Source organism: Cololabis saira, chromosome 1 (assembly GCF_033807715.1).
Source record: "Cololabis saira isolate AMF1-May2022 chromosome 1, fColSai1.1, whole genome shotgun sequence".
Classification (NCBI taxonomy): Eukaryota; Metazoa; Chordata; class Actinopteri; order Beloniformes; family Belonidae; genus Cololabis; species Cololabis saira.
In genome coordinates, this window is record NC_084587.1 from 37,884,166 (window position 1) to 37,908,067 (window position 23,902).

The following is a 23,902-nucleotide window of genomic DNA, read 5'->3' on the forward strand; positions in this document are numbered from 1 at the left end:
CAACATTTAATGAATACACAAATCAAAACTGGGTATAGAAGGTGAATAAAGTTCGAAAAAACGAAATGGGAAGATTAAAAACGAGATTCGTTGTCGGCAGGATTCGAACCTGCGCGGGGAGACCCCAATGGATTTCTAGTCCATCGCCTTAACCACTCGGCCACGACAACTGATAGACGGCACTTTCATCTACGTCATCACAAAAAAAAAAATACCGAAAAGAGCATTGGTTTTTTTTTTTTTTTTTTTGGGTGGGCTTATATCGGTGGTAGTGTTTATTACCTAAAATACTTTGCATTTTTTATTATTGGCTCCATTTTAACTACTGAAATAAGATTGTAAAGCTTTATAGTTTTTAGTTTTTTTCCCCTACATTATTTTATTTTTCAATTACATGAAAAGTAAGCCAGCTGCTTTGGATTGAATGAAATTCCCTTTAAAAAAAATCTAGTTTCCATGCACTATGCAATAAACTAATTTCTATGCGAAAACAGGAGGGTCATGAACTTTATTCGCGAATTATGTGTAAACCTAAATGTCGGATGTAGTATTATCTCCTCGCTACGCGGTTTGTGACGAAATCAGCGATAGAACCGAGAAGAACGATTAAGCTTCACCAAATACTCTAACCACCTGTGGTGATCAGTCCCCACCAGAAGCAGCAAACGCTAATTAAACAGTACTTAGCGTTTGAATGAAAAACTAATTTTCATGAAGTACTGCTACTGCGTCTATTGTATATTAAAGTCACGTGACCATTTACAGTCGAGTCCTAAAGTTAGAGTAATTTAGACACACGCACATCACCTTCCTGAGTGTGTTTAAATGAACTAGTTGAAACTGAAACCCTGTGATTTTTCTTGATGCATAATTAAATAATTATTATGAAGATAAATAGTCTCCATGTATATATAAGTACGTTGCATATTACAAAACATGTTTTTAAACGTTATTTTTATATGACATTTGGTTTTACTTTGAAGGGAAGAACGCTTGACTTCCGGTGTAGCCGGCGCTCACGCCGCGCAGCTTGACGCGCCTCCGAGGCCTGCTGTGTTTTCAACGGAGGGAGAGTCGAGAAGAAAAATGGCGTCCGCAGACGACCCGGAGCGGGACACTGGCCATTCACTTTGAGCTTTGCGCCCCCTGAAATTGAGCCCGGGGCTTGGCGGGGGGACCGAGCGAGAGAACCGTCGCCGGGGACCCGCGGCGCGTTTCCCCCCTTCCCTTTTCCCCTTGGGTGCTTGTCTCCTCCGAGCAGCGAGATTGAAGCGGAACATCAGCGCCTCTCTCCCGCGATGAGGGGGAGGAGAGGAAGGCCGCCCAAACAAGCCGCCGCCGCGGTGCGGGAGGGCTCCCCGGGGCCGGTGCGGGGCTCCCGGGGCGGCCGGACCAGGGGCGTGCGCGGCCGGGGCCGGGGCTCCCGGGGCCGCGGGTCCCGGGGCCGGGGAGGGAGCAGCCTCTGCAGCGGCGGCTCCGCGGAGCTGGACGCGGACGTTTCTGCTCGGGAAAACTTTAATTCGTCACGGGGCCGCAGGAAAGTTGGTGCCCCCATCGGAGCCGTTACTCCCGCAGCGGTAGTCGTAGCGGCTGCAGCTGCTGCTCCTCTGCGGGGGAGAGGCGGCCGGGGCCGGGGCCGCGGCTCCCGGGGCCGGGGGGCCCGCGGTGGCCCCGGTGGCCCCGGGAGGAGGAGGCGGCCCCAGACCAAGGTGGTGTACGACGACAACAGCGACGAGGAGGACGACAATATCAGCTACCGCTCGGACGAGGACGAGCTGAACGACAACCCGTCGTCCTCGGGTCCGGAGGAGGAGGACGAGGAGGAGGCCCTGGAGGACTCGGACTACCTGCAGGAGCTGCCGGACGAGGAGGACGCCAGCTGCTGCACGGAGAGCAGCTGCAGGAGCCTCAGCACGCTGGGCAGCACGCTGGGCAGCAGCCCCCCAGGTACCGGTGCACACACCCCGGCACAGCCACGGCATGCTGCTGCAAGGCTGGTGCTTTATTTTGAGCCCCAGAACAGAAAGCAAGCCGTATTGTTCAAAATGGAGCTTGCACTCAGAAACAGGCCTTTGTTTACGGTGCGCCTGCTTGCAGCTCTGCTCCACGCTTCCACCGCCTCTTAAGCCTGAGTTTATGCTTCTGCGTTAAATCGACGGCGTAGGGTACGCGGCGACGCGCAACGTACCCTTCGCGTCGCCGCGTACCCTACGCCGTAGCCACTGCGTTGGTGTAACGCGGAACCATAAATCAGCCTTTAGTGTTTTTGAATTTTAGTTCTGTTGTCATTATGCAAATCGGACGTAGTTTTTTTTCCCTTTTTTTCCTCTCTTTTTTTTTTTTTTAGACCTTACTTTTACACGCGCACTGTTTTTCATTTGTTTACCTAAACGTGCAAAGACAGGATGTATGTCTTTGCACAGTCTTTGCTTCTCTCTCTTTTTATTCCATTCATTGCACTTCCTTGCACTTGTGCAGAAGATGCATTTGTGCAGGTTCAGCTCTGTTTACTACACTTCATCCAATACCATATATTGCAATCACTTTATTTTTGTAGACTGCAACTCTTACTAAAGATGTTAACTATGGTAGATATTTGTTTCCAGACATCGGATGCACATGTCCCGTCCAGCGTGTATTTTGTTTTCTGCACAATGTTGCTAAATGAGCTTGGCAGGCGTGTTTTGAAGAGACGCGCTCTTTCTCACTTGTTGCAGATAACGTAGGGCACCGTTACCATGGTAACCACTCTAAGTTTATTAGAACTTGAAATGAAACCTGTTAAGTTTACAATTTATTCAATTTCTCTTCATGTCAATAAATTAGCAGGAACAATATTTTACATAAATTTCATCTAATGAAATCCACTTTAAGCTGTTTGTCAACTACTGCACGTAATTCCACACAGGACTACAGTAATGCACTCTTCCATTGATAAAACCCTGTTTTTGTGGAGTTAAACCTCTGCCTTTATAGCAAGATACGTTTTATTTGGCACATAATTCCTGTGATTGATACTAAATGTGTAGTTAACCTTTGTTTGACCCGTGGACTGTTTTTTTTTTGTAAATGACCTGTTTATTACTATTGTCCAACTACTGATCGAAGTTTAGATATTGCTGTTAAACCACAGAACCATGCACCTTTTTTTTTCATAAAATTGTCCTCTAAACAATAGAAATTCTACAGTTTATAAGCATTTATAACAGCACTTACACACTGCACACGGTCCAGCACTCTTCAGAGATGTTGTGGAAGCTCAGATTGAGAGAACACAAGAGGTGCACACATCTGCAGTATGTAATGAAAGTTTTATCGTAACACTAACTGACTCCAGTGGGAATGAAGTGATGGGCAATTCAGCGTCTTTCCATTGTGGAAGTCCGCTGAAAGGACTCACGCCGACCTGTTCAAATCTAGCCACGAATACAAATGTATTTTTCATTATGGACCGTGACTATCATCAGAAATTGACAGATAAGGGACAATGTACACAATTGTGCACAATCTAATGCACACGGTTCAATGCACAAGTGCAGTGAACCTACATTTACTAACATTTCATCAGTGGAAATAAAAACAACTTGAACTTAAAAATAAACAGTTCACATTAGTATTTACATTAGTATTTACTTACAATAAGATCAAAATTAGAGCATTCACTTCCTTAGTGTATTTGTATGGTACTACGGGCTAATATACGCTGTAGTATATTGTGCACTAAAATACTTGAATCGCGAGAAATTTTGTCCATCAGTCCATATAAATTTTATGTTCAACCACATTTTTGGATTTTGAAGTTTATCAAACATAACTGATAAAATAATTGTGGTTCATTGCATATGACAATAATACTCTAATTTTGCAACTGTCTTATTTTTTTAACCCATTTGTCGTAATGTGGTATTTTGTTCAGCTTAAGTCAAGATAAAAAGAATGAACAGTTAAAGCCAGCTAGGTGTTTGCAGAGTTGATGAGTGATTATGTTAAGTGATCTTAATATTAATGATATTTAATTACTAAAAAATATAATTTTTGCGGTAACCAAGCAGCTCCTTCCAAGTTAACTGTGTGATCCCGGTGACAGCACTGTTGATTAGTGTGAAGATGATGCGTCTGCTCGTTTTTGATCATGTTAATTTTCACTTTTAAAGTTAAATTGTTATTAATTAACTTGGCACTGAGTTTGAAGAATAGACCAAATGTTCACTTTTTATGTTTTTATATGTCACACTCTTCTGTTCTGACTCTTTTTCTTTTTCCTATTGCAGGTCGGAAAATAAGTCGGTCCCTGCGACCGCATTCTCCTATTCTTGAGGCAAAGGACATTCCTTCCTTGGAGCTTCCCAGGTCTTCTGAGGACCTCATGGTTCCTGCCCCGCAGCTCCTCAATGTGTCGGCTATCTATGAGGTCCTACGCAACTTTGGCACTGTCTTGCGGCTCTCCCAATTCCGATTTGAGGATTTCTGTGCAGCGCTGGCCAGCCAGGAGCAGTGTACGTTACTGGCAGAGACTCATATCGCTTTGCTCAAAGCTATTCTCAGAGAGGAGGACACTTCCAACACCACATTTGGGCCTGCTGACGTGAAGGACTCTGTTAATTCCACACTATATTTTGTGGATGGTATGACCTGGCCGGAGGTGGTGCGGGCATACTGTGAGAGTGACCCAGAATACCGGCACATTTTGCCTTTTCAGGAGAGTGAGGATTATCCGTATGAACCACTGGAGAACAAAATTAAAGTTCTTCAGTTTTTGGTGGACCAGTTTTTGGCAACCAACATTGCCCGAGAAGAGCTTATGTCGGAAGGGGTTATTGCCTATGATGACCACTGCAGGGTCTGTCATCGTCTTGGTGACCTGCTGTGTTGCGAGACATGTTCAGCCGTTTACCATCTGGAGTGTGTGAAGCCACCATTGCAGGAAGTGCCAGAGGATGAGTGGCAGTGCGAGGTCTGTGTGGCACACAAGATACCTGGCGTGGTAGATTGCATTCCTGAGGTGCAGAAGAGCAAACCATTTCTTCGTCAGCTTCCGGTGGGCTTTGACCGACACCACCGCAAATACTGGTTCCTAAACCGCCGAATTGTTGTGTAAGTTCACATCATTTCATTTTGTTTCAAGATTACTCCGAGATTAGACTTAATCTTTGCAGTGATGCACATGGGTAATATATATATATATATATATATATATATATATATATATATATATATATATATATATATATACTTAAAAAAAATCCTCAGTGGATGAAAGGGAGAGGTGTGCTATATTGCAGTCTCTGAACTTGTACATAACTTGGAAATGATGTTGAATCTAACTAATCATACCCGTGAACACATACTCTAGCTGCCTTTTGTTCCATCCCTGCCACTTATATACAGATTAAAAATTGTGTATTGGGATATACTGTACATGCCGTTGGTACACCTGTAAAGCTGTTAATTTAGTTGTTCTGTGCCTTTTATTCAGATAAATACATTGTCAGAAGTTAATTCCTGAGCATCACACAATCATGGTTTTCATTATAAAACCACTAAACAGTTGATAAATGCAGAACAACATTCTAATTTCTGCAGAATAGCATTGAGTCAGCAGCCTGGGTTCAATCCTGGCACGACTCTAGTCAGGGTGGAGCTATTAAGCCAGGTCTGGATTGACTCGGGGAAAGCATACAACATCCTTGTTTTAAAAAAAAAAATCTTTCATTTAAGGGCTCTTATATGCCAAACTGTCATGAATAACTAGCAGCAATGAAAGCCCCCCTGCAGTGACTTCTCATGTCACAAGAAACTGGGCCAAAATATACCATCTGAATGCAACACAAAGGTGTGTCGACTGGGACATCTATACCTAAGAAGGAGGGCACAACCTTCTGATTGGAGATTGGGCAGTAATTGTTCAGTAAGAGAAGCTGGAATAATGTGTTGCTTGAAAACAACAACAAGAAAAAGTTTACTTTTTATCTATAATGTCATATAGAGTTGACCTCTGTCACAGCCAACTTCTTGTGAGAAGCGCTGCTTGTTTTGGAGAGATGAAGATGCAAAATAAGAGGTTATGCAGAGTGAGTTGTGTAATTTTTCCATCACTAATACCCTCCTCATTGTGTACTCATTCATTGCCGACAGTTGTTTCTTTGGCAGACCTACATTCAAAATAGCCGATTGTACTGTATTGTGCATAAAGGCCCTGATATAGCAGCTAATTTATAAAAAGGGATCCATCAACCTATGGCATAGAAGATACAAGACATAGCATGGTGTACCACAGTTTTCCCTCACCCACAAGTCTGAGTCTAAACTGACAAAAGCAGTGAGCACAAAGAATATCATTAGATCAGTTTCTTGGATCTCAGTGAAGATAAAGTTTTGACTGAGACGTGTTCTTCGGTAAACCAGTCATGACTGCATCATCCCCCTATAGTTTTTTTTCCATAGCCTGGTTAATAGCAGTATTGGTCCCCATGTATCTGTTACATTGCATGGAGCAGTCACAGATGGTGATTGTGCTGGTTCAGCTGCAGGAGACTGATTTTTAAACCATAAAAGGATTATGAATCACCCAAACAATATTACATTTACAAGTATTGGTACCTTCTGCTTTTTAATTTATTTATTTCTGTCTTCTTCTTACTTTTTTCTTTTTTTAAACTTTGTTGTTCATTAAGTTGGCCCAAAGCAGGTGCTTGGTTCCCAGTCTTCATAGTCCCCTCAGAGGCTGTGATCTCATGGGCAAGTAGTGCGTACATAAAAAAAAGTCTGTGTGATGGCATTAGTATTTGCTATGAGGGCATTTGTGTGCGTCCGTGTGCACGTGGCCCAAGCAAAGCTGCTGAATAGACATTTCTGTTACATGGCCGCAGGCTTCACTGTCTGATGGCATGGACTATGCTGGGCAAAAAGCTGTAGCTAAGTAGCTAGTGTCTCTTTGGTGAAGTATACATGCACCTGTTTTCTGGGAAGCTTTTCAGTAAGGGGTCCCTTTTCTCTCTTCAGATTTCTCTCCAATTTTCATGGCTTTAATGCTATAGAGTAGACTTGCATTAAAAGGTACCAAATATTTTGTTGGAACCCTTCCATTAAAGAAAAACCCACAATGGCCACTGAAATAACTTCAATCCGGCAAATGTAAAAAAAAAATAAAAAATAATAATAATTTACTAAAAATTGACTAACCAAAACCAGACATAGCTTTTGAATTGTGATTGAAAAGAATATATCATACACAATATTTTGAAGCAATCACTGCGATCAAGTGATTTGTGTAACTCTCACTCTGACTTCTGCACCGGTAGGCAGGTATTTTGGCCAACTCCTCATGAGCAAACTGTTCCAGCTGTCTCAGGTTGGACAGGTTTCTTCTCCAGACTGCATCTTTCAGGATTTACATCAGGGTTCATAGAAGGCCAACTCAGAATTGTCCAATACTTGGATGTTTTCAATTGTTTGTTTTGGGTCATTATCCTGTTGGAGGACTCATGACCTTTGACTGGGACCAAGCTTTCTGACACATGTCAGCTCATTTGTCTCCAGAATGCCTTGATAGTATTGAGATTTTATTGTACTTGCACAGATTCAAGATGCCCTGTTCCAGATGCAGCAAAGCAGGTCCAGAACATAACCGAGCCTCCTCCATGTTTCACAGAAGCCAAATTCTTCTTTTCTTTGAATTTTTGCATCTATAAACAAATAGTTGAAAAACTCTGACTTTCCAAAAAGATCTAGTTGTGTCCCATCTGTCCAAAGGACATTCTTTCAGAGGTTTTGTGGCTTGTCAATATGCATTTTGACAAATTCCAGTCTGGCTTTTTATGATTTGCTTTAAACAGTGGAGTCCTCCTCGATCAAACACTTTGGCTCAAACAGTGAAGGATGATGCAATCTAATGTTTATGTACCTTGACCTTCACCTTAAATCTCTTTGTAAGTTGTTCTGGGCTATTTGATTACCATTCATATTGTCCATCTCTTAAATTTTTCATCAGGTTTCCTCTTGTTGACACATCCAGGGAGGTTGGCTACAGTCCTGTGGACCCCAAACTCCTAAATAAAATCTGTAACTGCTGTCACAGAAACATCAAACTGCTTGGGGATGCTGTTCTAGCCTTTACATTTTAAAATGCCTGTCTATAATTGTCTGCCTGATCATATCAAACAACTCTCCTTTGCTTTCTCTGATCCATGTTCAGTATTATGAACTCCATGACACCAAACAACAGAGTGATGCCTTTTCACCCTTTAAACTGACTAACTGAAGATTGAAGACACATGATGATAATTACAGGACACACAAGTTTAACATTTCATTAAACTTGAAATTGAATATTATGCATGCAACAAAATTATCTTTCCCATTTTAGATAAGATCTACCTATTGAAACACTTGTAAACCCCCCGCCCCCCCTCCCACTAAAGCTCGTTTCCATGAGCGCCTTCTTGATGAACCCACTTTCAAAGCGAGAGTCCAGTAGGCCGGTCAGCAGCTTCATGCACGTCACAGAGCATGACCAGTCCATGCAGTTGTGTAGAAGTGTATCAGTCCCTTTTTCTTAACTTGTTTAGTTAGTTTTCTCTTTAATTTGCCATTCACCTGTAGCTCCTGTTATCCCTTGAAATGCAGTACCAGAGACATGTGCCTGAGCTGCCACAATCAGGGGTGTATTGATTTTAGAGCTGCACCGATCAGGATTTTGAGGGCCGATCTCCAAAATCAGTATCTGCCAATCCCGATATTGCAGATCACCGATCACAGCGTGAAATCTATAAATTCGTCAATAGTGTTGTCTCATGTACAACACTGACATTGTATTATTAGGTATAAAAAATAGGAGATGAGAAAGTATCATGAATTGACTGTTTTATTTCAGGCTGAGGCAATATGCAATATTTCACCCTCTAGAGACTCAGAGACGACTTGGACTCGCTTACAAAGAGTAAGTGTAGCTTACTAGCCTGGCGGTGGTTTGTTGTTGTTTGTTGTTGTAAACGCCATCGTATCGGCCTGCTTTGAACTATTTTCCGATCTCTCCGATCAAAACCGATAGGGCCGTTATCAGGCTGATACCGATCGGTTGCCGATCGATCGGTGCATCTCTAATTTATGTGCACTGTGGACACAGTGAACAGTGGTTTACTGTAAAATACAGGACTGTCTCAGAGAATTTTAATATTGTGATTTTCTGTAATGCAATTACAAAAACAAAAATGTCATACATTCTGGATTCATTACAAATCAACTGAAATATTGCAAGCCTTTTTTTATTTTAATATTGCTGATCATGGCTTACAGCTTAAGAAAATTAAAATATCCTATCTCAAAAAATTAGAATATTCTGGGAATCTTAATCTTAAATTTTTTTAATTGCATTACAGAAAATAAAGAACTTTATCACAATATTCTAATTTTCTGAGACAGTCCTGTAGATTATACTGGATGTTAACACTGGTAACTTTCTGTAACACTGCAAGGGAGAAATAAGGAAATAATGCACAACCTCGGAAGAGTGTTGCAATCCCAGCTTTTTAGGATGGTGATATGTACCAAGGGGTTTTGTCTTCACATTTTTATTATGCTTTAATATTCTAATCGTTTTTACCTGTTTCATGTCTTGTTTTCAGAGAGGAAGATGGTGAGCAGGAGGAAAAACTTATCTGGTACTACAGCACCAAGGTAAATGTTCTTTTCCCCTGATTTCATTGATTTATTTATCTATCTATGTATTATTTATTATATTCTTTGGGTAGAATGTGTTGAATGCCTGAAATGTTGTAATGAATGTATGTTAAGATGTACATTTAAAGAATTTTAACAAAGAAATAATCTACCAAACACAAATTTCCTTATATATAGTTTGTCAATATCCCAATATTCCCTGCTCTTGCCAGTGAAGCTGCCATAACCGTGGTATATTGATGGTAATATATTGTATTAAATTGTTCATAAATTCTGTCAACAGGTCCAGCTGGCTGAGCTAATAGAACGCCTGGATAAGGAGTATTGGGAGGCTGATCTGTTTGCATCCATTGAGGAGATAAGGGATGAGGTGCACTCTCATATGGACATCTCTGAGGATCTAACAAACAAGGCTCGTGGCAGCAACAAGTGTTTCCTCACCGCTGTGAATGGTAAAGAACTTTACCTTCTCTTTTTCCACAGCATAGACTATGTAAATCTGAGATGCTCTGTCACTGAGTTTAATCATGGCTAAGAGTGGGGTAAAGATTTTGATAGCCCCTTGGCTGTTTTTTTTTTTTTTTTTTTAATTAGTTTGTTGATCTTTGACCTTATTTACATGTTCCTTCTTTCTACTTTCTTGCCAGTACTCGTATATACAAGCCTGTCATAGATGCCCTGGCCATAGAAACAAACTATTTTTATGTAACCTGTATGTGGTCCACTGGAGGAAAGCAGTTAGAGGCATGTCTTAAGCCAATTTTGTGTCGATGGAACGAAGTGTCATCCTGTAACAACTTTTTATGGTGAACAATTCAGATTGTTTTGCTATAGAAACATAGTCCTGGAAAGAGTTTTGGGGGTACTTTAGAAAGAAAATATTCTGTAACTCAGTCAAAAAAGCCTGAGAGGGGAAACCCATTCCCATCTCTGTTTCAACTCAGGTTTTTAGAGTTGGTTCAGTCAACTGTGAGTCTTTTCATTAAAGTGATTCACCATGGCAACATCATCTGAACGGAAGAGGTCTTGCTGCTTTTCTTGGTTAGAATGAGTCTAACTGAAATAGCATTTTAAAAAAGCCAGGCTGAAATTGAACTGGACCAAACTTCTCATAATAGGAATAACACTTTTAGGTAATTCAGTTGTGGTTGAAGTCAAGCTAATCCTTGCATGTAAATGAGCAGTGGGTCTGGAAATGGCCTACGTGGTCGGCGCATGCGCTATATTTTCCGCCTCGGACATTCAGTACGTTTACATGCACCAAGAGAAAGTCGAACTATTGCCTTAATCCGACTGATATTCATTTTTAAAAGCCATGTATACACCTTAGTGTTGGGCTGTAGTCGAAGTTGAACTGAACTGGAGCTCTTGAAATCAAGCTATTAGTGCCAGATAATGCGACTCTAATTCGAGCTAGTCTGGCATGTGTACACAAACCCCAGTTAGCCGAGCTATTGACGGCCCTGGGACTCCCCCATCCGGAAGTGACGAGACCGCAGAAGCAGGAATAACGAGAGTCAAGGCATCACAACAACACAGTAGCAGAAGAAAAAGACTTTTCATGCATCTCACCTGCAACACGCAGCACAGAACCTTATCTTTCATCAAGCTCAAAGCCTCTCTGAAATGCAAAACTTGTAGGTTTCAACAACAACTTCAGACCAGGCTACGTTTATTGTTAAGTTTACTGGCATCTTAAAACCGAGACTGATTTCCCAATTTTGTCACTTCTCAAAATGTGACGTGTCGTCACTGAAATCTAACTCTTGGGTGTTTAATCAGATGCTTTTAACTCAATATTCAAATTTAATGCTAATTAAAACATACTTGTTTTATAAAATGCAACGCCTCGATGTCATACCCAGGATCAATGTCTGTAAATCACAGACTTCACTTATCCAGCTTGAATGGGCGGAACTGAATTCAGATGACGGGGTGTAGTTTCAGAACTATTGCAGGTCCTGGGGTAATTTTAGTCCAGTGCGAATAGGATATATAAATTGTCATAAACCTAAAAATAACTTAATTTCGTGGAAAGAAAAATCCTCTCTCTGCTTTTGGATCCTGCTCTGATTTGTAAGTTTAAGCTGTTTAGACTGCAAACAGCTGTATCAAAACCATGCATAAATAACAGAGGCTTTTATATTCAGTTCAAATCATATTTGTTTTATATTTTAATGTCATGGCTGCCCTATATAAGATAAGAACTTAGTCTTTGTTATGTTATGCATTGTTATATCCTCATATGTGACTCTGGTTCATACATGTAATCCTCTGTTAGGATATTGCAAATCTGCCTTTGCCTTTGCAAATCAGTGTTGTTTTTAACAAAATATTAATTTAGGGTACTAGCAGAAAAAAAATTTGAAAAAAGCCATGGTTTAAAGAACAATCTGTTTATTCTTGTATAAATAAAATAAAAAATATGTATCTTGTATATTGGTTCTGTGAGATGCAAGACAGCCGAAATGAAAGCAGGAGAGCAGAATGAACACATGACACTGATTATAATGTCCAAAACAAACAGACTCTCACAAACCGACAATGTATTAAATAAAAACTACTTAACCCCCAAATCTACCAATGAAGCATTTGTACCACACAGACACACACTTAGATTATTTCAAACGCAGATATTTCCCAAGAATGAATGTGCTATTGCTTTGTTTAAATCCTCCTTGATGACAGAATAGTATAGTGATGAAACAGCCATTTATTTTTTGACTTGTCATTTCATAAATGGCACACACAGCTCTGTATTCTGTTGTAAGATGGTTTTAATTTCATACGCGATATTATCGATAATGTCACAGAGTAGTTTTCAGACCTGCATTGTGTATTAATAACATGTTTGATCATGTCGTAGTGTCACTGTCATCAGGCTTTCCCACACAAGAATGACCAATCAGAAAACTGGCCAAAAGCTAGAGACTGACTTTGTTGTAGGGTCTAAGAGGTACATTAAAATATTTGATTACTTCCAGTCAGCATAGATGTTGACAATATACAGTATTTGCAAATGATCTCATGCAAATTAAATCAAAATAGCCTCAATCTATGAAGCTGACAGAAGGCGTAAGTGTAGGGCTGTTACATTTCTCCTGCTATATAATATACAAATAAAATGTTTATATTTATTATTATGCTTTTCCTGACTTTAATAGGTTCGAAATTGACTTAAAGTGTAATATACCGTACTTATTTTCCAGCCTGTTTGAGGTGCTGTCAGAGGTGCATGACTTCCACTGGTTTAAGAATCGTGTCCCAAGTGGCACCACTGGTATTTGTTGTAATTTTTTACCACCAGCCTTTCATGTTTTGCACACGTGGACCAATTTGTTGGCATCCTGCCATTAAAGAAGAAAAAAAACAGTGTTAACTGAAATGGCTTGAAGCTGACAAAAGTATCATTGAATAACAATTTACTGAACTCTATTGTAAAGTATATATTGTTTTGTATTTTGGTTCAATAAAATATTAAGAAGGGGGGGGGGGGGGGGGGGGGTGAAACTGGCCTGGGCAAAAATTATTGAGCCGTTAGCTTAATCTTTTGTTGCACAACCTGTTGAAGCAATCGTGGCCATCAAACAATTTCTGTAACTCCCAATGAGACATCCACACATGTAGACGGGTAGCAGATTTGACCCCAGAATTGTGATTCTATCGAAACACGATTCAAAAGTAATGTCTGATTTTCATTAGTCAGTGTTATGTCAGTGATCATTTATTATTGCTTTTGTTGGTTTCAAGTTGTCTCAGTGACAACTGTTTTTTTTCTCTCTAATGGAAGGATACCAACACATTTGTCCATGCCTGTAAGGCTTTTTTTTTTTTTTTTAGGCTTAGCCCTTACATTTCTTTTGGATCTTACAACTGTTGTGATTCCTCTTCTTACCTTCGTCCAGAGGAGATCTTGGACCGATTGCGGGCTAAGAAGGAGGAGGAGCTGGAAGAGGTTAAAAGACGGGCTGCTGCGGAGGCCCAGAAAGCACGGCTGGAAATTGAGAAGCAGGAGGTAGATGTGGTGAAGGAAGATGATGAGGCCAGGCTGAAGAACAATGGAGTTCAGGAGGACAAGATAAAAGATCTGCTAACGGAAGAACCGAAGACGAAAGACGAGGCTGCTCAGGAAACAGAGGATGGTGCAAATATTGGAGGTAAATATGTTTATATTTTACAAAAATGTTACCAAACATGTATCCCAAAGTAAAAACTATAAATAATGCAGCCTTTTATTTTCACTATGGCCACCTTATTTCTACAGTCAAATGAAAATGTGGCTCTCACTAATAATAAATGTAGATTTATATCCATGTCTGGCTCGGTATGTAATATATGGTGGTTTAAAAAAAAACATGAAGACATTTGAACATCTTAACATAAGTCATATAGGAGTGACTTTTGGATAACTGCACAAAGATGCATTTTCAATTAAATGTTTTATCTTAATTAAGTGATACTGTGATGTTGGGGCTGGGCAATAAATATGTTTTATCCTTTCAAATTCATACTTAATGGCTTTGTATAAAAATAGAACTTTTTTTTTTCCTTTTAATTTCCTTAATTATGACACCACCACTGCCCCCACAAGTCCTGTAGTTCTGTAAAGGCACATCCTTCTGTGACTTCTCTTCAGTCGGTCACATATAAATGCTGCAACATTTTAAAAGCGAATGAATCGTTTTCGTCGTAAAGGGTTCCCCAAAAGGCACGGCCTCTTCAGTCGTCTGGAAGTGGTTTGTGTTTGTGGCATCTGATGTCGTGTGAACTGCTATCAGCTGTAAAGTTCACCTTTTGGTCCGTGACACCTAAAGGTAGCAGCACGGCTAATGTGTTCCAGTATCTTAAACAGAGAGACTCAGTGGGAGAAGAGCATGTCATGCAAATGCCCATTTGCTGTAAAAATTGTCTACACTCCGTGGCAACTAAATGTAGCAGCACGACTAATTTATTCCAGCAACTTAAACAAGTATATGAAGTCTAATTCTCGAACTGAGCAACACTGCAATATCGTCAGAAATCTTGTAGCAACACTTGTAGCATCGTTTACCAGCGGGATCCCACGTGACAAGAAGATGACCCGGTGGAAAGACGTGACAAAAATACAGAATATATTCTTTATTTACAGTCAGAAAGCCGCGGTTCATCCGCATGCTGAATACAGTCGACCCCGGATAGGTGCATCTTCTTTGTTTATTTTAGAATGAATTAAGGACTAAGATTGACTTACTCCAAGAGTAAATGCAGTCTTTTGGAAATCTTTTCAAAGTAAAAAATGTAGAAATTGTCTTTGGAAATTTTTTATTTTTTTTTTATAAAGAGAAAATAAATAATTTGAAGTCGAATATCAGGTGTGGTGCTAAGAAACCGAAAAAACAAGCTTTAATTTTCAGATATTTCCACCTCATGTACTTTAATATTAATATTCACACTTTTGCTGCTGTTGATCTGTAGCTGCTGAAGCTCCACCCACAGGCCAAGAAGGCCGCATTGGTATCTCAGACGAACCCACACTTCCAGGAACCTGTTCTCCAGTGCAAAGCTCCTCTCTGAGCTGTAGTCTGTCCACTGTGTCTCCAAAGCTCCCAGCTTCCTCTGTACAAGCTGGTACAGAGGGAAGCTCCCATGTGGAGGTGTCTAACAGCACTGAAGGTATACAGAAACACTTAAGAGGGGAATTGGCCTTATTTTCCTGGAAATCCTTTGTACTGCCACAGTCTGCAACTTCACTTGGGTGGATTTTTTTCACCATATTCTATCAGTGCTTTGGTGCTTCTGCTTCTTTGCATGTAGCTCTCATTCCATCTGCTGGCTTTTGAGTTAAAGTGTTGAATCTTGAATTTAGGCTTCAGCGTGGACCCCTTCCAGCCACTCTGTGCTTCAGCTCTTAGTAGTCGCTTTCTTTTTCTCTCTTAAGGGATGCAAAGTTGACATGATTTTATGGATTTACGTTCACGGCATCGTCTTAATCTACCACCTGCATGACTAAATGGAGTCGGTCCTGAACAGCCAGGCATTGGGCTCACATTAGAAAAAACACTTCCTGGAGGCTTTTATTTTTTTGAGAAATGTGCACAAGACCTTGTTCTTGCTTTGTGTGGCTGCTTGTTGTTGTCAAACAACTCATCCTTTCTGGTTACTAAGTGCATGTATTGCCCATGATTTATCAGCAGAGGGAGCCATAGACTCACTTTTCTGGGGCAAGTAAGTTTACCTTTTCCACCAACGCCTACTGTTTTGCTGATGCACAAACACTTCTTTGTTAGTTGGCTTTGGTTATTTGTTATTGCATTTCTGGGTTAATCATTGCAACATGGGCTAAGGCATCTTGCTGGTTCACTTGATTATTAAAATATATCTGAATGTTCACCTTTCACAGGACGCACGACTGCTGAAACATGCAAATAATATTAATGATAAAACCTAATGATGACATTCTGCATGTGTAGCAGAAAACCCGTCATCAGAGGCCATCCCTGCCTGTGGAGATGGCGTCCCCGGCCTAAGCCAGCTCTGTGAGAACAGTAACGGCAGCATGGGAACCGGCGTCCAGCCTGAACCCCCAGACTTGGCGGACAGGTCTTCCCAGTCGTCCCTGGCAAGCTTTGATGACACAGGTGTTATAAAATCACAACATTCTTTTATAAAAAATATGGCAAATTATATTGAAATGGTTTTATGAAAAATGTGCATAACCTTAAAACAAACATACACGATAGGTTGTGTTGTATTACAAAGCAGCACAGGCATTGCTGGTTTGTCTTTTGAATAGATTTTGCTGTTTGTATCACCTTAGTTCAAGAAGGTTTCACTTCTGCAGCGATATCCACTTCTTTTGTCTTTGACTGAACCAGTAATTATGCTTCCAGGGGACAGTAAAGACTCCGCCAACAATGAAATGATGGGTCTCGGCGGTAAGAGATCTTCGTCAACTCGCATGGTGACCCGACTGAGGAACCCAGAGAGCAAGCTGAGCCAGCTGAAAAATCAGCAGGTTGCAGCTGCCGTTCACGAAGCCAACAAGGGCTTCAAGGAAGGCAAAGAGGTGAGGGTCAGTTTAAAAACATTATGCTGGTCCACAGATAATACTGTAAATGTATAACATGTGCCACTTCATAACCCTGCTGCTTGTCAGGAAAAGGAACACAATTTCTAAACATTGACCATGAAGTAGAAATTGTAGCGTTTCTGAAGGTTTCACAGTTGATGTGATTAGTTGGCACACTTCGTCCACACTTATTAACTGCATGGCGTTGATATTTGATTTGGGGATTTTCCTTTTAAAAATAGGTTCTGGTAGTGAATGCACAAGGCGACGTCACCCGTGTAAGCACACGCTGCAGCAAGGATGTGGTGATGAAGGGCACCGTCATCCAATACTTCAAGCTTGGTCAGGAGGGCAAGTACCGCGTCTATCATAACCAGTACAGCTCCAATGCCCTGGCCCTCAACAAGCACCAGCACAGAGAGGCAAGTAGCATCATCCGTCTTTGCTTGTGTTTTGTCACTGATTTGTCTGGAGTTAAATGCACCATGTAGATGGCCCAGTGGTTTTTCATTTTCCACCCTTGGATTTTAAGATTTTTTTCTTTTTCATTATTGCCAAGAGAATCAAGTCAAATTGGAATGTGTGAAGAAATGAAAAAAACATCTGAAAGATAGAAAATATATCCTTAATCTTCTGTCTCTGTCTGTTTATAGAGACACATTTCCATTACACTTGTCTGCAAAAGAAAATCGAACCTCCGACTTTATAAATAAGACGGCGCTACAGGGGTTCGGTGTTTCCATTGAACAGAGTTTTTCCAAATAAACGCAGTTTTCGTAACTCTCCGTATCTCGTTCTACAAGACTTCCTTTCAAAACAACAAAAAAGAAGCTCACGACTTTGAAGATGGACAAAAACACCTTCAAACTTTGACAAATGATTGCGTTTGCTGCTACTGATGATGAGAAAATAGCCAGATGATGAAGGCTGCAGACGATCATTCAAATGATTATTTAGAGGCAAGGCCCTTGTGTTATAAAATAATGATTAAGTTGTGTTTTAGCAGAACTACACTGTATTAATGAGGCCCAAAACAGCTGGAAACTATGATTTTGATTACTTTAGATGAGTGGATAATCAAATCACGTGAAAAATCACCTGCTGGAAGCGAAAAGGGGGTTATTCGATATTTGGGAATTTTTTTCAAATTAGTGCTGTTTCCATTACAGGATTTTTCTGTTCAATATTTGGTTTTGTGCAAATCTAGAGGTAATAGAAGCGTACCTTATGACAGTGGGTAGGCTTCATATTCCTGCGTGTTGCAGTTTCAGCCTGCTTTTAAATGAGGGAGTAAGATAAATATTCTTTGACTTACAAGGTTAAGCAGAATTACTGTCTGAAATCTACCCGTTTGTTTTTTATTAGGACCATGACAAGAGGCGGCATCTCTCTCATAAGTTCTGCATGACGCCTGCAGGAGAGTTCAAGTGGAATGGGTCTATTCATGGCTCTAAGGTTTTGACCATCTCCACATTAAGACTCACCATCATCCAGCTTGAGAACAACGTCCCAGCACCTTTCATGCACCCTAACTGGACCTCACACAGGTATAGCATAGCTTGGAGAACAGAGGAATCAGAGTTGCATTTTAAAGCTATGTGTAGCATTTATCACTTCTTTTTTTTCTTCTTTTTTGTTACCATCCAAAGTTTGTAATGCTTTTTAGTATGAATGATCTATTAATCCATGTATTTGTTATTTTTTCTTAAAGGACCAATTGGATCAAAGCAGTTCAGATGTGCAGTAAGGCCAGAGAGTTTGCACTGGCTCTGGCCATCCTGGAGTGTGCCATCAAACCTGTGGCTATGCTGCCCATCTGGAAAGACTCACTCGGCCACACCAGGTAGATGAATACCCTACATTATCTGGGTATATGTGCTGGAAACATTCTGAATTTTTATATAGTGATGTAATTTCACTGACAAAGCTTTAAGGCCCAATCGTTTAAACTCAAGCAAGCATTCAGTGCACGTACGCAGGAGATGGACATTTAAGAAGCCAGCTCTGATCATAACCAGATCAGATCAAAAGGCCCACCCTAGTTGTGGCATAATATTTGGACTGCAGGTCTGACACCAGCACCACCCACCTCTGCCTCTGCTACTGCGCTACTGCCAGAAGGCCTCTTTTAAAGAGGAGATTGTTCAAGATTTCACAGGTTAAGATCCGTGCGTATATATATATATATATATATATATATATATATATATATATATATATATCTCAACTATAAGCATCAAAGCAAACGAGAGAAAAACCTGCATTTCAGAGACTTGATTGACAAGTCTGCAAGTTAGAGAAATATATTCATTGGTATGAGTAGTATTTTCTTATAAATCTTTGGCTAGCATACCAACCGTGTTGTCTGTTCAGCACATTGTGAAGCATTTCATAGGAATCTCAATCTGCGATTGTCTAAAAGTGACTTATTGTCTAATTACCAGGTTAAACCGCATGACTTCCATGGAGCGTGAGGAGAAAGAGAAAGTGAAGAAGAGGGAAAAGAAGCTGGAGGATGAAGAGACAATGCAACAAGCAACCTGGGTCAAGTACACCTTTCCCATTAAGCACCAGGTTGGTGACATTCATGCTCTCACAGCTTAAAGTTTAGCAAAATTTTAACTCTTAAGCCCTATAAAAGGAAGTGAAATGAGCAAATTTTGATTTATAATACCATCATCTAACTTTCCCAATCTGTCATCCGAGCTAATACAATGTAAAACAAAAACTGATTAACGTTTAGGGCTTGTAATGATTTAGTGTAATCTACGTCCACAGTAAAGCCTGAATGAGTCACTGCGTTGGGTAACAATCATGTGTCTGTTGAGCTTGAGTGCCCATCAAGGGCTCTTTGATACAGCACGTTCAGCACTGCTGTGAGTCATTTCCTCAGCAATTAGCCACCAGTGTGTGAATGACCTCCAAACCTTTATGCTCATTACGCGGGCACTCCTTCTCTTTCTCAATAAATGTTTTGTTGTCTTCTGATTTATGTTTATCCTATTTATGTTTTTCTTCTTTTTTTTTTCATTTCTCATCTGATATGAAGGTGTGGAAGCAGAAAGGAGAGGAGTACCGCGTTACAGGTTATGGCGGCTGGAGCTGGATCAGTAAGACTTATGTGCCCCGGTTTGTCCCCAAGGTTCCCGGCAACACCAACGTCAACTACCGCAAAGAACTGGAAGGTCTGGATCAGGAGGGTTACAGCTCCAAAAAGTTTAAGCCATTCAGATGAGAGTTTCTTGGATTTGATGAAACGGTTAACGTCTCATTTATAGTAATGATGTCATAATGCTGGTTTGTGGACAGCAGTTATGTTTCTTTGGATCTTATGTCCGTGTATTATTATTTCTTCTGAAGAGCTGTTAAATCTACTTGGATATGCCCAAATTTGGAAAGGTTGAGTTTATTCATCAAAACGCCAGTTAAAGCAGACTGGATTCCTGATTTCCCTACTTACGGCTTGTTACCCTTTTTAATTGCTTATAATTCTTTCAAATGTTTTTGTAGTTCAGTAAATTATGTCTTCGTAAGAATACCTAATATCACAGTTGTGAATAATTTTCTTTATTCAACCAATTCGGAAACTAAAACATCCTGTCATCTGTTTTTCGTCAGATGCTAAGCTTGGGAAGAAATGTACCCTGCTGGACTTGAGCCAGAGGCATAGCCCGGTTGCACCAGAAGCTGCGGTTGCTGCTGCTTCAAGCAGTGAAGCAAAAGATCAAGGCTCTACCTGTCCACCCGAGCCACCTGCTGAAAACATGCAGACTGATGAGAAGCCAGAGGAGGAGAAGAAAGAAGGGCAGGAGGGAAGAGACAACAAGAAGGAGATTTTGCCAGCAGACATATCGCCTGCAAAGATTGAAGGAGATCCTACAGACTCTACGTCAAAAGAAGAGAAGAGTATGTTGTTGTTTTCAGATGCATGTAGAATATGAGTGGTCTTTCACATCAGCTGAAACATATTTGCTTAAAGAAAGCAAAATGATTGAGTGATTAATGAGAGGATTTCTCACAAGTTACGCCGTTTTTATATGTAACAAACCTGAATAACCAACTTCAAATTGTTTTGAGACATTGTAAAAAGAGTGTAGTGAAATGCTTTACTTTTACGTTTATTGGAATTAACGCTTGAATTTATTGTGTCTCCAGTGTCTGATATTCAGGGGGAGGATGCGTCCCTGAAAGAGGAGCCGACAGAAAGTCCTCAGCGGCCCTTCAACTACGATGTTGTTGATGTCAGTAAGGGCTTCCTCACCCGCATCGCATACAAGAGGAAGGCAAAGGCCTCCAAGCTGGACATCCTGCTGGAGCGCAGAGTCAAGCAGCACATGATTGAAGAGAGGCAAAGACAGCAGGTGTCTGCATCCAAACCCCTGGGGGATACACCAGTTTCATCATGTTCAATACCGGCTCTGAGCCCTTCGGTTCAGCTGCAGTCACCCCTCAAGTCCCATGTTCCTGCACAGGCACAGCTCCCACTTTGTGACACTGTGAAACTGGAGGATAAATCTTCTCCGACCCAAATTCCAAAAGCAGGAGGAGGTGGAGGACAAGAAGATGGAGATAGGCGGACTGAACTCTCTAGCACTCCTCCTACCGTTGTTTCAAAATCCACAGCCAAAGACAGTTGCAGTACAGGTGAAAATTATGATTCACCAGGGAATCAAATTTCCTCTGTCCCCCAAATTGTGGAGGAAAGGACTACGGGGCAAAAAGAAATAAGTTCAGATTGTTCAGGGCAAGATGGTGTCAAACTACCTGGTGCGCAAAAGACGGCTGCTGGGGGAATGTGTGGCTCTTTAGAGCATCAAACAGTCTGCATTGCATCAGATGTAACCCAGGCTGAACGTACTGAAAATGCAGGGTCTGACTCTGTGAGGACACTTTCAAGTGAACTTAACCAAAAACACAGTCAAAACACACCGGCCTTTAAACCTGTTGAGCAAAATCCAGAAACTATGAGCTCTGTGGGCTTGGACTTGGAGAAGAATGGTTTAGGGCCCGAGGAGGACCAGAAAAACATGCAGGGCTTTGAGCTTGGTAACATTATTAGTGATGGCATTTCCAAGCCAGCTCCTCCTCTACCTCAGGTAAATGGTAATGATGGTTTGGAAAGTGAAAGTACTTTGGGCAATTCTATAATGAGCTCAAATAACGGTGTGCTCACAGTCAGGCTCCAGCCCAAGTCGACCAGCACCGGTAAAGCTGAGGACCAAAGGCCGGTTGTCTCATTGAGAGACGACGTGCAGAAAAAGCCTTTAGTCAACGGAGATTTCACCCCAGAAAATGACACTGAAGAGATTAAGGGGCAAGCCCCAAGTCTGGATTCAAATGTAGATGGTAAGAAAATGGTATCGGATCAGGATTACAAACCTCCGCTGAAGATGTCAAGGTGTGACAACAACTTGGTTCCATTTGGAGCTAACGCTCAGAGCACACTGCAGCACAACAGCACTTCAGCGTTTCATTCTGTGGAGCCCAAACCCAGTCCTCCAGTCAAGATCATAAGGATGGCCCCTTCCCCTATTCCCTCTGCAGAGGAGTCTAGTCTGAGCGACGACTTCACAGAGGAGAACAATAACAGCAAGTCAGCAGAACCGTTCAAGACCATCATCACCACCACGGTAACCACTACTTCCACCAGCACCACCACGGTCGTCTCCACTCAGAAGAGGGTAGCTAATGTGTCACTGCAAACATCCAGAGAATCAGCAACACCTGTAGTGGCGACGGAGAGCAGTGCAGTGTCTACCCTTTCTACCATGACCAAAACAACAGTGACCAAACTATGTTCCTCTGTGTTCGATGGTCAGTCAGGAGACAGTCAGGGTGAAATAGTAACACAAGAAGAGAAAACGACACTCTCAGCCTCTAAGACTGAGGTGGCAACTGATGCCAGTGGTAAAACCTCGGCGTCATCCATCACTGTGTGCCACGAAAACTCTTCAGCCACGAGGGGCCGAGTGCGTCTTCTCAAATTCTCCCGGACCAAGAAGATGCGCTCTGACACAGCACTGCCTTCTTACCGCAAGTTTGTCACCAAGAGCAACCGGAGGAGTATTTTCGTCCTACCCCATGACGATTTGAAGGTGCTGGCGAGACGAGGCGGATTCCGCGAGGTTGGCATATTTAGTTACAACGCCAAGCCATCGCAGGATATCTGGCCATATCCTTCACCTCGTCCCACATTTGGCATCACTTGGAGGTAGGTTTATGGTCTCGTTTCAGCTTTCTCATTTCGTTTTTAAGGGGCCATCCATACAAGATAAATAACCTGAACAATTACTTATATTATAAATATTACAAATACAAAAAAGTGTCACCACAACACACTGCCCGCTCCAGCTGCATCCAGACTCCAAACTGGATTTTGGCCATGCGAACTAGAGAAAAGAGCTGTATTTTCAGATTTATACATAACTTTGTTCATGTTAGTATTAACTAATTCTATAAAGAAGTACTAATTTCCCTTTGGGAAAATTAAAAAAAAAATGTAATTACATTTTTTTTTTTTTAATTTTGAATTGAACTGAATGAGTTTGATGACATGATGGCAATTATCAAAGAACATCAGACAGATCAGGCTTCAGAGCTAGCACCAAAGGCTGCTTGGCAGTGTGTTGCAGCTAATGTGGCATCTTTTTCTATGAACAGTTTTCAGTCAAATCTTTGATATTCAGCCTATTTATAAGTGCTTACCTATAGAAGAGCTTGGTTCTGAAGGGAATGTGTCTACTACACCAGAGGTAATGGTGGGTCTGGGTTCAGGACCCACCATTACCCCTTAATGACAAGCTGCCACCCAAATCATGGAACATTTTTATAGTTCTCAAATGTATTTAATGAAAATATGGTGCAGTTTAAACCTCAAATTGTACAGACTTAATGGTCCTTTCATGAGCAAATGTGAAGCAAAAAAAGTGCCCGTTATGTGACAATCTCCATAAAACCATTCAGTCATTTTATCAAGCTTTAAACAAAAGACTGACAACAAAAAATGTATGGAAAAACTATTTTAAACTGACTCTGTTAGTGTTTTCCTGCAGAATACACGAAATAAAAAATGTTAACAACTGACAAGTATTTTCTAAAATAATTGGAATATATGTAACTTTAACCTGCTGAGACAAAGGTCCACACCCCACACCCCCCATCAGTTGAGAATCACTA

General features: G+C 41.1%; 1 protein-coding gene and 1 non-coding gene across 6 annotated transcripts in view; one reads left to right on the plus strand and one right to left on the minus strand.

Annotated features, from left to right (window-relative positions):
• Nucleotides 1-88: 88 nt before the first annotated feature.
• On the minus strand, nucleotides 89-170 carry trnas-aga (transfer RNA serine (anticodon AGA)). The gene has a single exon. It is a non-coding gene; the product is annotated as a tRNA-Ser (tRNA).
• Nucleotides 171-1,058: 888 nt separating this feature from the next.
• Nucleotides 1,059-23,902, plus strand: part of LOC133444451 (nucleosome-remodeling factor subunit BPTF-like) — a 51,815-nt gene continuing 28,971 nt past the window's right edge. For 4 of the 5 annotated variants that reach the window (XM_061722271.1, XM_061722251.1, XM_061722265.1 and 1 more), the window contains exons 1-15: nucleotides 1,059-1,947; nucleotides 4,272-5,094; nucleotides 9,624-9,675; nucleotides 9,962-10,130; nucleotides 13,584-13,835; nucleotides 15,133-15,330; nucleotides 16,128-16,295; nucleotides 16,548-16,723; nucleotides 16,969-17,148; nucleotides 18,092-18,273; nucleotides 18,438-18,569; nucleotides 19,171-19,300; nucleotides 19,776-19,911; nucleotides 20,345-20,632; nucleotides 20,882-22,937. In XM_061722271.1, the coding sequence (XP_061578255.1) occupies nucleotides 1,299-1,947; nucleotides 4,272-5,094; nucleotides 9,624-9,675; nucleotides 9,962-10,130; nucleotides 13,584-13,835; nucleotides 15,133-15,330; nucleotides 16,128-16,295; nucleotides 16,548-16,723; nucleotides 16,969-17,148; nucleotides 18,092-18,273; nucleotides 18,438-18,569; nucleotides 19,171-19,300; nucleotides 19,776-19,911; nucleotides 20,345-20,632; nucleotides 20,882-22,937 (5,591 nt within the window). In that variant the 5' untranslated portion in view covers nucleotides 1,059-1,298. The remainder of the gene's footprint in view (nucleotides 1,948-4,271; nucleotides 5,095-9,623; nucleotides 9,676-9,961; nucleotides 10,131-13,583; nucleotides 13,836-15,132; nucleotides 15,331-16,127; nucleotides 16,296-16,547; nucleotides 16,724-16,968; nucleotides 17,149-18,091; nucleotides 18,274-18,437; nucleotides 18,570-19,170; nucleotides 19,301-19,775; nucleotides 19,912-20,344; nucleotides 20,633-20,881; nucleotides 22,938-23,902) is intronic. The other variant, XM_061722281.1, reaches the window with a different exon arrangement.